Source organism: Synchiropus splendidus, chromosome 2 (assembly GCF_027744825.2).
Source record: "Synchiropus splendidus isolate RoL2022-P1 chromosome 2, RoL_Sspl_1.0, whole genome shotgun sequence".
Lineage (NCBI taxonomy): Eukaryota > Metazoa > Chordata > Actinopteri > Syngnathiformes > Callionymidae > Synchiropus > Synchiropus splendidus.
Window position 1 is genome coordinate 26,536,655 of NC_071335.1, and position 16,704 is coordinate 26,553,358.

Sequence of the window (16,704 nt, forward strand, 5' to 3'; positions counted from 1 at the left end):
GACTTCCATTTTCCCTGTGCTGGAGAGAATCAATCACGTGTAATAAATTCAACTCATTTTCCATCAGCAGCCAGGGTGACGCTGTTCCTTTGATATCCCGAAAACATTAGTCACTCTGGGAGTGTGTTGCTGTGGAGGGACTGCACACACGCGTGTGTGTGTGTGTGTCTGTGTGTCTGTGTGTGTGTGTGTGTGTGTGTGTGTGTGTGTGTGTGTGTGTGTGTGTGTGTGTGTGTGTGTGTGTGTGTGTGTGTGTGTGTGTGTGTGTGTGTGTGAGAGTCTGTGTGTGTGTGTGTGTCTGTCTGTCTGTCTGTCTGTCTGTCTGTCTGTCTGTGTGTGTCTGTGTGTGTGTGTGTGTCTGTGTGTGTGTGTCTGTCTGTCTGTGTGTGTGTGTCTGTCTGTGTGTCTGTGTGTGTGTCTGTGTGTGTGTGTCTGTGTGTGTGTGTGTCTGTGTGTGTGTGTGTCTGTGTGTGTGTGTGTCTGTGTGTGTGTGTGTCTGTCTGTGTGTGTGTGTGTCTGTGTGTGTGTCTGTGTGTGTGTGTCTGTGTGTGACTGTGTGTGTGTGTGTGTTTAAGAGATGCAATAACGTCATGGAAGTACAAGCCATTTCAGAACAGATACAAACACACTTCAGTCTGAACCGTTTTTGATCATTTACGAGCAACAGTGAAGTTAGTTGGTCTGGAAACAAATTGATTCAAAGTACTGAACATTTTGTTGATGTTTTTTTTTAAAGTAGTGGAATGTGGAAGTACAACTTCTAAGAATTAGCTCTTCAACTTTGCAGCTGAACTACGAGGAGTTTTCTATTTAACTGACAGGAACTTCTTGAAAAGATTCCAACCTTTTCTGTGACACTGCAGTCCAGTTGTGCTAGATGGCGCTAGGGAGTCTGATGAACCAAAACATTCCCACTCCAAAGACGTCACCTATCGACTATCATGCTGTGGACTTGCGCATTACGTTACACACATATATATATATATGTATATATCTATATAACCTCCATCTTTTATGATTATGAATTCAACTACCCATCACTATATACCAAAAAAACATCACCAGAAGGCAACAGTTAGTGGTGACATCATCAGCACTTGACGTCTTTACCATGTGAACAATTGTTTCAATTCAAGTGCCAGATTGTTGAATGTGTTGGATCGAGCCAGACTTTGCTCATGGCTGCCTTCACCTCACTGAAGGCGCTCAGAGAAATGGCAGTCTCGGCCTTGCTGGCAGCTTAAATGTCAGAGGAATTTCCCGTGTTGTTCTCGTCCGAGCAGGTCCAAGTCGGCGTAGAGAGGCATCGTAATGACCAGGATGTCTGTGTCTAGCATCCACATGACCTCACTCGGATGCTCCCAGGAATGAATCCTTTGTTTCGAATAATAATACCTTTGATTTAACACAAAGTTCTGTGCATTCTCATCATTCTGATGTTTGCTGTTCTGTGGTTTATGCTGGTCAGATGGATATAGCTGGTCAAAAACAGCCTCACTCCTGAAAGATGTCAGGGTTATGAGTGAAAAGGTTATTGTGAAGTGTCTAATCCAAATTGTCGAGAGCGTTGCATCCTACAATTTTTGTATTTCAAAATTATATTTATGTATTTTGTTTTTTAAGTGTCCTGTCGTGTTTTAGAAAGCTATTTGAGTGAAGAAAAGTATCTTTTAAAGGGGTCAAATCCATGTATTTTTAGTAGCCTACAGTTAAAATAAATGGGTTTTTTTTAACAAATAAATAAACATTCATTCTTTCATAATAGAAAGCCCAAGAACACATTTCTTGACCTCTGCAGAAAGACACGCTGCCGTCGTTGTTGCTTCGGGGATAACCATATATGGTTTTCCATCCAGAGGAAGGTGAAAGTTCACCTCATGAAGACGAGGATGATATCACGACTGCGCTGTGCTATTATGGGATGCTATGCACAGCAGTTCAACGTTCAAAGTGCACAAGAAGGGAAACGAAGGTTCGCTCTGAGAAAATGAAAGACTTGGTTGTGGAATGAGCAAAAATGAAAAGGAGACCTTTGAAAAGGCGAGGTCGGGAAGACGCTTTGATTCCGCTGGATCGAAGTCGGAGTGTCTCGTCTGACAAGTCGTAGCTCATGGAGTCAGTGAACCCATGTGAAGGGAGGCTGAATGAGTGAAGTGAGCTTCCCTTGTCGGAGATATGGAGCAATGCACGGGTCACCACACATGTGCACGATAGGTTGAGGTGGAGCAGGCTGACTTCCTCTGGCACGACGGGTGGCTTCTGTTCACCTGTGCTGTGCTGTATATTTGCCTCCAAAGACCAGGGTTTGTCATTAAAACAGCCCTTCAGTGGTATCAGGTATGCTCCCCTTTAGTCCTGAGACAAATGGCAAGTAAACAAATATATTGTTGCAGAAGAACTGAGAAGCAATGAGATAACAAGGGCTGCAATCTGTCAGTGTTCCAATGTGTTTTCTCTTGGGTACGATGAGAGGAGGAGACACGTTGTCGGAGTGACAGATGCCTGATATAGCAGGCGCCGTTGAGTCATCATTTGGTGTGTTAGAAAGAGGGCGGACCGGGTGTGTTCAAAGCAAGGGCTTCACGGTCACACTTCATCAGGACCTAAAGCCGTGTTAAGGCCAGAAGATAGCGGTGAACATGGAGGAAACTATTTAGGCAGAACAAGAGAACAAGTGGTAATTACAGTCCCGCGCGCTCCTCCTTTGTCCAAGTCGATACATGAGTGAAGACGCATTGCAAGGTTTGGATTTTAACCTTTTCTTCTGTTCTTTCTCCTCTTCTCAAGAGGATGCCTGAAGACCATTTGGATCCCAGAATTCCCAGCCTGCCAGAGCACCCTGTCCGTCAAGAATCCCAGGATGTACCGGTGGAGACGGCACCATCTAAGGACCGCTCGAAGGAATCCACAGACTTGATGGGAGACCTGCACACACGCACTCACCAGCTCCAAGACGACCGGACACATTATTTTGTCCGGACCAAAGCAGGAGCGCTCTGCTTCAGGCAGGGGACGGAGGTGGCGAACCCCAAGGAGAACGCTGGGAAGGTCGGGGGCGCTGGTGTCGCCGGTGCAGCGGAAGGTGATCGATCAGGGGCTGCGGGACAGCGAAGGCCTCTGGAGGTCCCGCAGCAGCCCTCCAACACCCCTAAAGCCAAGTCGAAAGCAAGGGGCGGCAAACGACTGGTCAAGTGCGTGTGCCGGCCGGGGTGGCATGGACCCTACTGTGGGGTTCCCACCATGGTCTATCACTCTAACCTGCCCACCAAGGAGAGACTCACGCCCAGAGAGACCCCGCGGCGGGTCATCAACGCTATCAATGTCAACCACGAATTCGACCTGCTCCACGTTCGCTTTCATGAACTTGCTCAGGCGGTCGACCTGTTTCTTGTTTGTGAGTCCAACTTCACTGCCTACGGAGAGAAACGGCCGCTCACGTAAGTTTTGATTCGCAGTACATTTGTGGAACTGTGTGACTGTATTCTCTCTGATCCGCAACTGTGATCTACCTATTGGCTTGTAGCTAGGATATGTAGCCCGAACACTCCCAACTCTTTAGGAGAGTCCGCTCCTCGCAGAGCTTACGTGAAGAGACAGGTGATATCACACCTATCAGCAGCAACCGTCCACGTTGCATCTCTGAATTTTGACCCATGAAAAGTGAGTCGCGGAGTATGAGGCTAGATTTGAAGAATTTGCGGAGTGGCCGCTAAGCTGGCGTCAGCCTCTGAATCGTAAATCAAATTCAGCGACCTGACTGAAAACCATGGTGCGTCGTGCCTGAATGGAGGGCGCCGTGCTGGCATAGCCTGTTAACGTTCATCCTGTGTCTAACTCAATCGTACCACTTGCGTTACGAGTGGTGAAACACTATACACGTTCTCACAACTTCATCAGCGCTGGTCTGTTTCAGCCTCTCAGATCCTCTTCTGAAGTACTTCCTCTCATCAGTGTCATTGTCGCAGCATCTCTTCGTCTCACCAACTTCCTGCTCTCTGGTGCGTCTTCCACCCAGACGTCATCATCTCGGCAAAGTCTTTGTCTCGCCGTCTCCTTCATCTCAGACCCATCTCTCACTCAAACTCAGTTGCTTCTTGGCCTCTCTTTCTTTGCCGTCTTAACTATCTTCATCGTCTTAACTTTGGTCCTCAAACATCGTGTTACATCATTGTTGCTGCTACTTCTCTTTCTCTCAGCTACTCAGTAGTGTTGGCAACGTCGCTGTCATGACCCCATCACCAGCCACTTCTTTCTGTCATTGGCACTGGATACGTTTCACCTACGGCTGTGCGGTGAAGTTAAAATGACTGGAGATTCAAGTCCTGTCGCACTGCTTCATGTCAGTATTTTTCCTTTTTTAAGAGTGACCAGGAAAAAGGCCATCGATAGTGTCCAATCTTCATCCGTCCCTGTGATGGACACAGACTCTTTGTGCCAAAGATTTTTCCAAAAAACGTCCAGCTGCCCTTCTGTCTGAGTTTGGGCACAATTTTTATCATATTAAAACAAGCATCAAAGTAACCAAGAAGCAAACATGAAAGCTATAATGCTTCCAAATCCGCTAGACTTCATCACTGTCTCCCATTTCTTCCCTGTTTGTCCCTCTTTTCAATGGTAATGTTCCCACACTATTCAGCAGAAAATCAATTTCTCACACAAATAGGGTTTTGTCTGTCAAATCAGACTTGCCTTCACGCTCCGAGACAATCGACTTCTTAGCCATTGAAGCGGACTTCGGCGTGCGGGGAGACGCTACAGATGTAATTGTGCGGTAGATAATGGTACGACGGTCACGTCGGGGGAAGATGGAGCGCGCGTGACTCGGCTGGAGGAGCAGCTACACGATATCTCCAGCGCCACATACCTCCAGTTAATTGTTTTTTTTTTTTTTTTTTAGTTTCATAGCAGAAAGCACGTTCCATTTCCCACCACAATAACCACATGCCTTTCTCTTAAATGGTGTCTTTTTTATGTAACAATGAAAGCAATTATTGCCTTCCTCCGTTTTGCGTGGAAATGTTTTTGAGGAGAATTGATTTATTGCTGTTTATTTATTTATTTTATGAATAGAATATGTAGTGTACTCATTTCTTTAAACTCAGCAGATTCATAAATGCCTCCCACACAAGAAACCATTGTCTGAAATACTGAGCAGAAACGTACTGTTTTAAATGGTAAGCGGTTTGGAGTCGGCATCCATGATGAAAACTCTCCTCCTCCCCAGCTTCCTGCGGCTCCTCCTCAACGGGACGTACGACTACATCCGGCACAAGATCCTGTACGTGTTCCTCGACCACTTCCCCGATGGCGGCCGGCAGGACGGCTGGATCGCAGATGACTACTTGCGCACTTTCTTGACCCGTAACGGCCTGTCGCGAGTGATGGGCTCCAGACCCGACGATGTCTTCGTCATCAATGACGCCGACGAAATTCCTGCCAACGAAGGTCTGCTTTTCCTGAAGCTGTTCGACGGCTGGACAGAACCTTTCGCCATCCACATGCGCAAGGTAGGTTTTGTTTCCCTGTAACAACAACCTTTTTATCGATACCTTTTTGTGTTGGGAAATTGTTTTGTCTTTAAGGGATTCACCGTGACTTGACGTTTGATTTGTTATTGATTTATATCTGCATTTATTCCATTTTTAGACAGTTTTATTAAACTACTTTTACTGACTGAAAATGATTTTGTGAGTTTGTATTTACTGCCAGTTCACAAATTTGTTAGCCATTCGCTCTTGTGTTTAGTTAGTGATGTGTTTCGTAGTAAATCCTGTCAATGACTCTTGCAGTGCCTCTGGTTTCTTTGGTGATTTGTTGTTTTTAAGAAACTGCCCATGATTTCTTGCGCGTGATTAGCGTCGCTAGCTTGGCTGCGTTTTCTAAACATTTAGCGTTTGTTGTCTTACGTGTTTTTTTTGTTCTCTTCCAGTCGCTGTACGGATTTTTCTGGAAGCAGTTTGGCTCTCTGGAGGTGGTGTCCGGCTGCACGCTGGGCATGCTCCGCGACGTCTACGACGGCGACGGCATCAAACTGCGCCGCAGGGAGTACTACACCATGCCTGGGTTTCGCAAATATGAAAATGACACTGGCCACATTCTGGTGCAGTGGTCGGTGGGAAGCCCGTTCCACTTCGCAGGCTGGCACTGCTCCTGGTGTTTCACCCCGGAAGGGATTTACTACAAGCTGGTTTCGGCACAGAACGGAGACTTCCCGCGCTGGGGCGACTACGAGGACAAGCGCGACCTCAACTACATCCGGGACCTTATCCGGACGGGGGGTTGGTTCGACGGCTCCTTGCAGGAATACCCTCCGGTGGAGCCCAAAGAGCACATGTACGCTCCGAAGTACATGCTGCAGCACTACGACAGGTACCGCTACCTCCTGGAGAACCCGTACAACAAAGAGGCCAAACAAAACTGAAGTACTGACGAACAGGCCAGGCCGGATAGCAAAAGTATTTCCTTAAGTTAATTCTGGAGAGTAATGTAGCTCCACCAGGCAGCACTGATGTTGGAGGGATTTAAAAAGTCTCTTCCAAAACTGTTTCGGGGTCAAAAGGGAACACTGAATCATATCTACCATGGATGCAACCACTGGATTATCCTCCATTCCCTCCGCCTTCCTCCTCTTTCTGAGGCGGAAATATCAAACTATCTCTCACCTCTTCTGTCCTCCATTTCCGCTGAGATGTCGGTGAAGTCCGCCGGAAGGGAGTAACGGATCAATTTTGCTTCGCGGGGGCCACGACGCATCCGAAAACAGAGATTTTGCACTCGTCTTGGGTCCCGGTAGGAAGCGCTATTTAAACCATTCGAAGGAACGGAATGACTCAGAGAGCTGCTTCGTCAACTCACACTCTTCCCACATGCACCTTATATTTCGTATGTCTGTCTTTGTGGCATATTTGAGATTAGCAGAAGGAAAGGGGAGCGCGGCGGTGGACGGGTGGGAAATGCAGCAACAGACGGCAGGAAAGGAAAGGTGATAACAAGGGAGGGAGAAGAAAAGGCTTTTGCTCTCACGTCTTTCCCACAGTCGCCGCGATGTGTGTCGCTTCTGAGCTGTCGAGATTCAACATGGTGAAAATAGGCCGAGGGCTGGTGGCGTCCCCACGAGGGTGGCGAGACCAAACCTGATCGGCCGCTCCAAAAAAAAAAACTGCTGTCTGTTTTGTGAATTCTTAATGGACTTTATTTATTAAAAGAGAAACATAAAATTCACAACGATCCATGTCGAGTTTTTTAAAACTTCTTTTTGGTTCTATTTATCAAGAGAATGACATTTGAAAGAACTGAAATTCAACGCAATAAAATAAATAACTTTTTTTTTAAGTGGTTTATTATTATATTTCTTTTATATTTAAGGTAACCGGAAACAAAACTGCATCAGTTTGTCGTAACGGAGTCGAACAATGAGTCGGTTGTTGTGAAGTGAGTATAAGAACCTGAGCCGGTCATATGTGTGCGATTCAGTAGTCTTGACACTTACTCGCTTCCTTCTCTATTTATTCTTGTTTGTAACACAACGTTGTAAACATCGCTGAAGCCGACTGAACTTTAAACTGGGAGTCTTTGGGAGATTGTCTTTTGCCGTCCTTGCCACCGGAGGCGCTATAGCAAATATATTTCAAATCATATTTGCACCTGCGTCGCACACTTCGGTCCGGATGCCAGCTTCCGTCTGGGCTGGCTGTTTTCAAGCTTGTCCCTCTTGTGGTCATTTCCATCACTATTCTTTTAAAACAACAAAGAGCAAGTGTGACTTGTTTATTTCTGTACAACAGAAGGTGCGTTCCTGTGGTTATAAAACCCCAAACTCTGTCTGAATTTCCGGGAAATTTGGCGGCTGAGTGGCGTGAAAGATGGGGCACTTGTTTGGCACCGAGCTCCAGTCGGAGGTGTTTACTATGCAGACGGGAGATGAACCTGCATCTGATCAAGAACGCATCGATTTTTCTGTCTGAATCGCACACTTCTCTGTCGACTCCTGTCTCGGCTCACGCCTGTTCAAGGTCAGGTAGGAAAGTTATTTTGGGCTGGAATTTTGGAACGTCCTCATCTTTCAACTTCAGTGAATGAGAGTCATCTTAGTGCCTCGGTTTGTGGCTTCGTCACACATTTTCACATCTCTCTTTCCACCTGCCTGGCGTCGCTTCAGACGCCCAGACTGAGGAGTTGAACCCTGAACAGCTTCTTTAAAATTCATTTTCTTCCCGTGAGGCTCAGAGGCCTCAGTCCAATTATCGAAGGCAATAAGGATTCCTGCCACGTGGTCCGTCAGGTCAGTGGCTCACGCGCCCGTGGACGTGAGCCGACACGCCAACTGGCCGCGAGCAGTTGCTGTGACGCCTCCTCCGCCGCGGCGTCGGGGTCTGTGGTAGCAGCTGTTTGGCTATTGTCTTCTGAGCGCAGCCCACTGAGAGAAGCCAACCTCGGCTACAAGCTCGCGACAGGGGACACCATTCAATACGGCCGCTGTTAAATCAATATTTTTTACATTTATTTACTACATTTTTTAAGTTAAATCAAAGTATACGTTTAAATAGTGATGTAATTTTTAGTCTGAAAATATGGAGAGACAATTTTCTGTCATTTTGAACGTTTACATTTCAGGAATTTGTTGACTTAAAAAAGGCTCATTGATTTAAGCAGAAGTCAAAGAAAATTATGGGAGAATATTTTTCAGTGAATGTCTAGTCATAAATCACTAGACAGTGTTTTGTACGACGCCCTCAAGTGGTTTCCTTTTTGCCAGATTTATCGCACAATCTCCAATGTAGCGTTGCTGTGAAGGTTCTGAGGAAATGTGGCCTGCTGGCTCAGTTCAACTCCAGCTGAGGGTTCTGGTTCAGACCCAAGGCTCTTGGACTTTAAATCATGATGAATGAAAGTGCCGGGTAAAATTAGATTGTGCGTCGAGTGTGTGTGTGTGTGTGTCTTGGGCATGTGTTTTCCAACAGTGACTCATGCCAGATAAGGGTGTCTGGTCTGCGCAGAGAAAAAGCTGGGGTGACTTCACCAAGCCCTGCGATTGCCATGGCGACGACGCTCTTGAGATGAATTCCTGAGATCCCCAACAGTCTGAGGTCATCGGCCCACGCTGCAGACTTTTGAATAAACACGTAGAGGCAGGACGGAGTTAAAACCCACGAGGCTCCTGAAGTGACTCAAGCAAAGCGCCGCTTCGGTCGCCGGCGGCCTGTGTTGCCTTCAGTCCTTCCAAGTGAATTGTGACTGACTAGTGGAGTCACATGAGGCCTCGTTTTCAGGCCTCTGTAGGTGGCGCTGTTTGCTTAAAAGTGATGTGAGGTTTCACTAAAACATTTTTAACACCCAAAATCTCAGCCAAAAAAGGTCGACTTTTAAAAAGTTCCCACTTGAAAAGTTTCATCATAAATTTACCAAACAGAATGGAAGACCTTTAAAAGACTCGGTGTCCGCTGACAGAAGTAATTCACTGGGTTGTGTCTGGGTTTTTGTGAACAGTGGAAGCCTTCAAACAGAAGACAGAGATATCCGCCTGTAATCCTCGCAGCAGTAATCTGAGCATCTGATTAGAGGAGCGTTTGACTCCAACAGAGAGCCATGTCACACCTCAGAGCAGCTCGCTTTGATTCTCGCTTTGATGACCCCGAAAGTCGCGACAGCCATGAGAAGCACGCTGTCAGGAAGTCATCATCCCAGACAAGAGGAAATCTTTCAACCTGCGACAACTTAAGTGGGAGAGAGAAATCGGACTGGAGGCTGTCACCATGGCAGCTATCAAAGGGGTGAGGGGGGTGCAGGTCACGTCACAGTCACAGACCCTTTCAGTGCGGAAGTCACTGCTGTGTTTTCAGGAGTCACAGTCACAGACCCTTTCAGTGCGGAAGTCACTGCTGTGTTTTCAGGAGTTACGTCTGTGCTCCCTGGATTTGGGGAATAGGTCGAAGGTTGGAATGTCCTGTCTGAGGTGCAAATGCTGTCCTTCCCCAAGTGTCTCTGAGTCTTGTTCACAGGTGAGGCAAGGATAAGACCCATAAATTCAATCTTCTGATCTGACTCCTTGGATGCCTCCCATCTGCCACCTAATTCTACTTCTTCCACTGTTTACATTGCTATTAGCTATTTAGCAGCCCAAAATACTCATTAGCTGCAGTTATGTTACGACCTGCTGTCATTAGCGTGAATTACAAATAAACTGCGCTGTTTACGTGTAAAACTGAGCGAAATATAAGTTAGAAATCCACGTACAGTGGAACCTCAGTTTTAGAACGTCCCGGACTTCGAACAAATCGGAGTTCGAACAGAAATTTAGAGATTTTTTTGCTTCTGATTTCGAATGAAAATCCAGAACTCGAACGCCCCCGAAAAACCATAACGTGCGCGGACCGATCAGCTGACCCACGAGGCGCTTTGTTATTGTGTATAACGCAGCCTCTGTATGCAGACGTGTCCCGTTAGCTACATTTACTGGCTGTTTTTTCTTCATATTGAGGTGTAAAACCTTTCCTGTCTCCACACTGGACCGTGGTAGAGTATCACAGGGGAGGTGCTGGAGCGCTCACTCCAGGGTTTGATGTCCTGTTGTGGGCTGGAGCTGGGACAGGGATGAGGCGAGTCTGGGACAGAGCGTGACTTGGTTTATGACTTTGTCACAGCCAAACTGCACAGAAGCGCACATTCAGAGCTGGACACGCACCGGGCACCTCTTCACTTCTGGAGAGACGTCACTCACTCGGCAACCCCTCCCACATGCAGCGGCCACACACATAGAGGAACAGCCACCTGCAGCAGACACTCTACATTCACTCCTACAAAAGACTATTTTAAGGCTTGGAACCCATTCTTTCTTTTTCCATTCATTGTAATGGGAAAAATTGATTCAGATTTGGAACAAATCGCTTCTCGAACGGCCGTCTGGAACGGATTGTGGTCGAGAACCCAGGTACCACTGTACTGGATGCTGCTATTGACGTGGCTCAGGAAGCGATGGCATGAAGGGCAGCTACAAGTCAGTCCCAGATGCTAATGCAGTATGGGGCTGTGCTTCAGATGAGAACAGGATATCGGCTCAGAATACAAGTATTACATGCATACTCCTTCGTTGGTGCCTCCCTGCTGAGGTGTCTCCAGCGTGTCCAACAGTGCTTAGGGCAAGGTGCCTAGAATAACAGGGAGATCTTCCCTAACACCCGGAACATCAGCGTCAAACGGGGAGGAACGATAAGGAACACGTTGTAAACACTGTCCTGAAAAGTGACCACCCAGTGATCTGGAGATGGTTTCTGGCAAGACAAAGGTCGGAGCTTCCTGGCTTTGACCATACTTTGACTAGGCAGTGGGAAATGGATGTATTCATAGACGCCCTTACCAGGCCTAGACCTGCTAAGGGCCCCCTGAAAATTCCAGAAACAAGTGGCCCAAATTGCCCAGGAGAGGCTAAGACTACATCCACTGGTTAAGGAGCAAGGCCAGGAGGAGCTTGCATCTCAGTGGGCTTTTGGCTTGTGCTATAGCCAGGACACAGCCTGAGACTAGTTCTCCCCAGCAACCTCCCCTGACCTCAGACTGCTGTGTGGCCAGCGTTAGCCTCAGGAAGCAGCCTAAATAGCACATGAAAGTTGATCCTTCCATCGTACGAAACGGAATAACCTCCATATCTGCGCCTGTAATTCAACATTCCTCCTGGTTGGGGCTGATCCTTTACAGGACAAACATCATTACCATGGTTTCCTGTTCAGATGTGCTGGTCCCCGTCGCCCCCCTGTTCTCACTTGTCAATCGTGGACTTTCCCAAGAATAAAAAGGGACGAAGGTGCCGGTAACTGAGCTGTTTTCCACTTCTGTCGCCTTATTTGCTCCCGCTGTGGGCGGGAGAGCGTGGGACCAACATATTTTAAAAGCAGATGTGAGGTTTCTCCTTATCAGTGCGGCGCTGGCGCTGTGGCTCCTTTCCTTCATGATGCCGAATACCTTCCCACAAATCAAGTCGAGGGGAAATGCAATTTGGCAACGGGAGCCGCTGCAAACACGAGTCACCTGCTGTTGTTGGTTGTAAACAAGGCCACAGAAAAGGGAGTGCAAACTCTGCGCTAATATCAGTGGGACACCAATTCTGCTCCCGGGACTAGAGCCTCTGTTGTCAGGGATGGGGATGAGGATCAGCACCTCCGGAGGCGATCGGAGTTCAGAACGGCGGCTGCTGTAGCCGCTGAAGCGTTTAAGACCCTGACAGATGTTCAGTTAAACTTCCCTGCAGTTTTCAGAGAATACATCCACAGCTGGGAGCCTTACAAAAAAAAAAAAAAAAACAACTCCAAAAACCCTTCTGAAGTAGTGGAGTACTGATGAAAATGGATGTGTCCCTGCCAGGCACCAAGCGTTTTTGGGGGTGAGACAGGGCGCCCATATGTTGTGTCACAGAGGATCAGGAGAGATGAAAGTGGAGAGCGACAGTGTGCAGACAGATGGAGGCAAACGTGCAGTCAAACTTTGGCTCGCAGACGCTTGGCTGCGGATCAAAAAGAGTCGGCGGGACGGCGGCAACATTGTTTCTTGCCAGAGAGGTTTCTGTCGACCAAGGTTGACAGAAAAAGCACAGCAGTTGGGCTCTGTGAATGTGATGCAGTCGCCCGTACTTCAGTTTTATGGTAAATGGCTCTTACTTATCTAGCGCTCTCCACCGATTCACACCCTGACGGCAGTAGGCTGCGACGCAGCGCGCCATCTGAGCCATACCAAGGCTAAGTGTCTTGCTCAGGGACACTACGACAGGGATCAAACCGGCCACCTCTCAGTCACAGGCCGACCACTCTGTCGCCCCGTCTCCGTACACACACTGAAGGTACTGTGAATGGCAACACTGAAACTGTACTTCCTCCACTATATTTTACTCAGTTGCTATTCATTTTTAAAGTTGATGGTAAATTTCGACGTCAATAAGAGGCATTTCCCAAGCGATGGCATCTTCCTCCGTGGCCACATCTGCAGCCTATTTCCACTTGTTCCACTGTTTATTATTTAGCAGCCAAAAATACTCACTTTAAAACCAAAAATAAATTAGAATCAGAAAACTTTATGAATCCCAAGGGAAATTATGTTCGTAACATACTCTGTACACAACATTTCACAGTAAAATGAAAAAGAAATAAGAGAGAAATAAAACCAAAGATTCACGGACAGAGTGAACAGAAAAACTGTACATTCGATAATCGATAATCATAAGCATAAATTGCGCTGTTTACGCGTAAAACTGAGCGAAATATAAGTTAAAAATCCACGTACTGGATGCTGCTACCGATGTGGCTCAGGAAGGGCAGCTACAAGTCAGTCCCAGATGCTAATGCAGTGTGGCGCTATGCTTCAGATGAGAACAGGGTCTCAGCTCAGAATACAAGTATTACATGAGTACTCCTCCGTTGGTGGGTGAAGTACAGGGTTGTGTTGTGCACACACACACACACACACACACACACACACACACACGCGTGTCCGAGTCACTGTGGTGATGTCACCTGCCGAGGTATGTCCCATCTGGATGGTGTTAGCTGAGCTGTGTGTACAGTGCCGACTGTAGCTGTGTGGTTTAGAGTACAGTGAAATGAGCGGAGGAATTTCCGTCTCGCAGGAACCTGAAGGACGGAAAGTCCTTCAAATAAATGTCGGGATCAGGGCTGTTTCTTGTTCCCCAACCCCAAACTGTGGGTCTGTGAAGACTCACTTTCCACCGCTCGGCTCCTGTTTCAGGCCGAGAAACTTTTATGACACGAAAGGACGCGAAAGCTACAAAAACAAGATCCTGATTCAGTCTGCAACAGCAGCGAACGTGGTTCCTAATGGTTTGTGAGAAGCGCCACATTAGCCAGGCGGGCTCAGCGGGGTCACGGAGGGGTGAGTGTGGGAAAGACGAGAGGGAAAGCGCCTCCAGAGGGGGCTCAGACGCAGAGGAAATCTCAGCCTCTCTGGCTTCTGCTCTGGTTTGCACTCTTCTCTGAAGTCTGTCTGTCGGGTCTGAAAGCCTTTTCTGTGGAGAGTGCTGACCTCTGCGTGACCCACGAGGCAGCTGGATAATTCATGTGCGCTGTCGTGCGCGTCATCAACAACTGTCTGTGTCACAGCTACACGACATTTGACTTTATATTGGATTGAGGTCATGGCTCCCCTCAGCATGACGGAGCCTACGTTAGGGCTCAGTGGTGACACCTAGAGGTCAGAGTCAGAGTGTGACGTCGACCAACCCAAACATTTAAGAATAGAACGTCAGTCATTTGCAGCAACATGGTCCTTACTATTTTTATTTTTGTTTTTATTTTTATTTTTATTTTTATTAATTCGCAAAATATACAGAACCCTGAAGGCAGTTTTACATAACATTTTACAATTGTTGTTTTATTTGTATGGTTTTTGGAGCACAATGTTGTTTCATCACCGCCACAAATAATATTTTTTTATCTTCATTCGGATTCTCCAAAAAAACATTATGACTATATCTTCAGGGCACTAGGTGTTTTTGTTTTTGTATTTATTTAATTTTTCTTATTTAATTTAGTTTTTATATTTTATTTCATTTTTATTTATTTATTTATTTTTGTTTTAATTTTATATCACTCTTTTATCAGGACTTTTCCCCCTTGCAATTGTTATTTTTTTTTATTTTTTATGAATATTATACGGAGATAATGATCAATACGAAAAAGTGAAAAAGAATTTTGTCACATTCCTGTTTTCATATTCATATTTCATTCCTTCATATGCTGAAACAAAGCAACACACCAATGTTTGTCGCTATATTTAGTTCATTGTTGTGAGGTTCAGTTCCGAGTTGCCAAAAATAATCACCTGCCTTTAAAAAACAAAAAACAAAACGCGTTACTGCACCTTTACCTTGTGCTTGTTTGATGCCTCGCCGCATCTGACGCGGAGCCTCCTTCCATTTCCTCCAGTGGTTATTTTTAGCAGCTGATTTCATGTTTCACATTGATGTTGCTGAGAGTCAAACCAGGAAACGACCTGCGGCTCCAGACAACCGCCAGGGGGCGATATGTTTTGGACTCATCGAGCACTGAGCACGCGCACGCGCACACACTTGGTCTCCTTTGGGCTGGATTCTGTCAGCAGCAACTGACAAACGCTGTGGGTTGCCAGATTCATATCCATCATTCCCTCCACTCCTCTGTCGGGTTGCCAGGTCTCAAACACCAACCAGCAATTTAAAGGGACCATGCAATGGAAATACAGAAAGTAACGTTGTGATATTGCTCCCGTAAGAAATATTGACCACAAGAGGTTTCCATTTAACAACCACATGTTCTTGTGGATATTTTTATCTGTTTAAAAATGATGTAAATGAAGTGGAAATTAATCTATGGCAGCTTTTTGTTTACATTTTTTTCCCTTTAGTTGTGTTTGCTTGTGTAAAAGAAAGGAAAAGAAATGTAAAATGTGTCAAAATGAATTTTATGAAATCAAAAGAAAAACAATTTTAATTCGGTTATGTAGTTCAAAAAATATTTAAACTATAAAAATAAATAAATTCTTGGTCACCAGTAAAATAGGTCTGATTTGAGTAGTTTGTGATTTAAAAAAAAATTGTAAATTAATATGAAAATCTGTCATTCGTTCGTTGCACAGGTCATTGTAATGTTTTATCGTCTGAATTGTTTGACATTTTTAATAACTGCAAGCACATAAATACTATTATGTATTTATGTTTATTTGTTTACTTATATTTATTATATAAACTAAAGTGAATAAATAAGTCAAAAATATATCATAAAACAATTTTGTATATTGTGCCTGTCCATCTTGTTAAATGTTTTTAATATGGACAAAAAAAAAATCAAAATCTCTTTCAGTTTGTTACATATCTTTGAGAGATAGGTTAAAGCAATAGATATTCACATGAATAATTTTTCAATTTTTCAATTTTTTTATTTTTTTCCTGTGACGAAGACCCCAAAACCCCAAATCAGACCCCAGGAGAAAACCCCCCGCACGGTCCCTTTAAATCACCCAAAACATGCTCTGAAAAATCTGAGTTTATTGTTGCTGAACTTGGGTCACGTTTTTGACTCCAGGAATGTTTGTGTGCTGCCGAATGTGAGTCTGAGCAAAGGACAAATGCGGGTCTGGGTCCGAGCCTTCATGTTGGTGCCGGCGTGTTCAGGTGTTCTCTGGTCTATAGAGGAACTCCAGGAGGAGGTTCCTCAGACTGGACCATGACGCTCCTCTCGCTCGCCGCGTCTCAAGGACGAGTGCACATTTGAGTTCAGTCCCAGCTCGTGTGCTCCCTCTCGCTGTATGTTAACCGTGGAGCTCTATGACAAAGACGATATAATAAATGAATTTTAAAATTTTACCCTGAGAGTTTGGCTCTGCTTCTGCTGCCACCAGAGGGCGGCACCACCTCATCGCCATCATCGTCAGTTCCGTTTCCTGTTTCTAACGCATGATCTGCCGAAACATTATGACCAGTGTATCACCAAGAACAGCAGATGTTTGGGATGGAAGTGAACTCACTCATCTAACGGTGGATATTATGGCGTCACCACAGCTGCGTGACGCTCTTCCTCATCTCTCAAGCGACGGTGATGATGGCTGGGTGTCATCACATTTGCTTATGGTGGGACCATGAACACCACTGCACAGTTCACACATTTTGTGTCGAGAAAAATCATTTATGAGCTCAATGTTTTCTGGTTTCCTGCAGGTGTTCCCCAGAGC

At 45.9% G+C, this 16,704-nt stretch overlaps 1 protein-coding gene across 2 annotated transcripts in view; it reads left to right on the forward strand.

The window, feature by feature from the left end:
* mgat3b (beta-1,4-mannosyl-glycoprotein 4-beta-N-acetylglucosaminyltransferase b) overlaps positions 1–16,333 on the forward strand; it is a 52,989-nt gene extending 36,656 nt beyond the window's left edge. For both annotated transcript variants that reach the window (XM_053855068.1, XM_053855069.1), the window contains exons 3-5: positions 2,788–3,437; positions 5,225–5,507; positions 5,930–16,333. In XM_053855068.1, the coding sequence (XP_053711043.1) occupies positions 2,788–3,437; positions 5,225–5,507; positions 5,930–6,421 (1,425 nt within the window). In that variant the 3' untranslated portion in view covers positions 6,422–16,333. The remainder of the gene's footprint in view (positions 1–2,787; positions 3,438–5,224; positions 5,508–5,929) is intronic.
* The last annotated feature ends 371 nt before the right edge of the window (positions 16,334–16,704 follow it).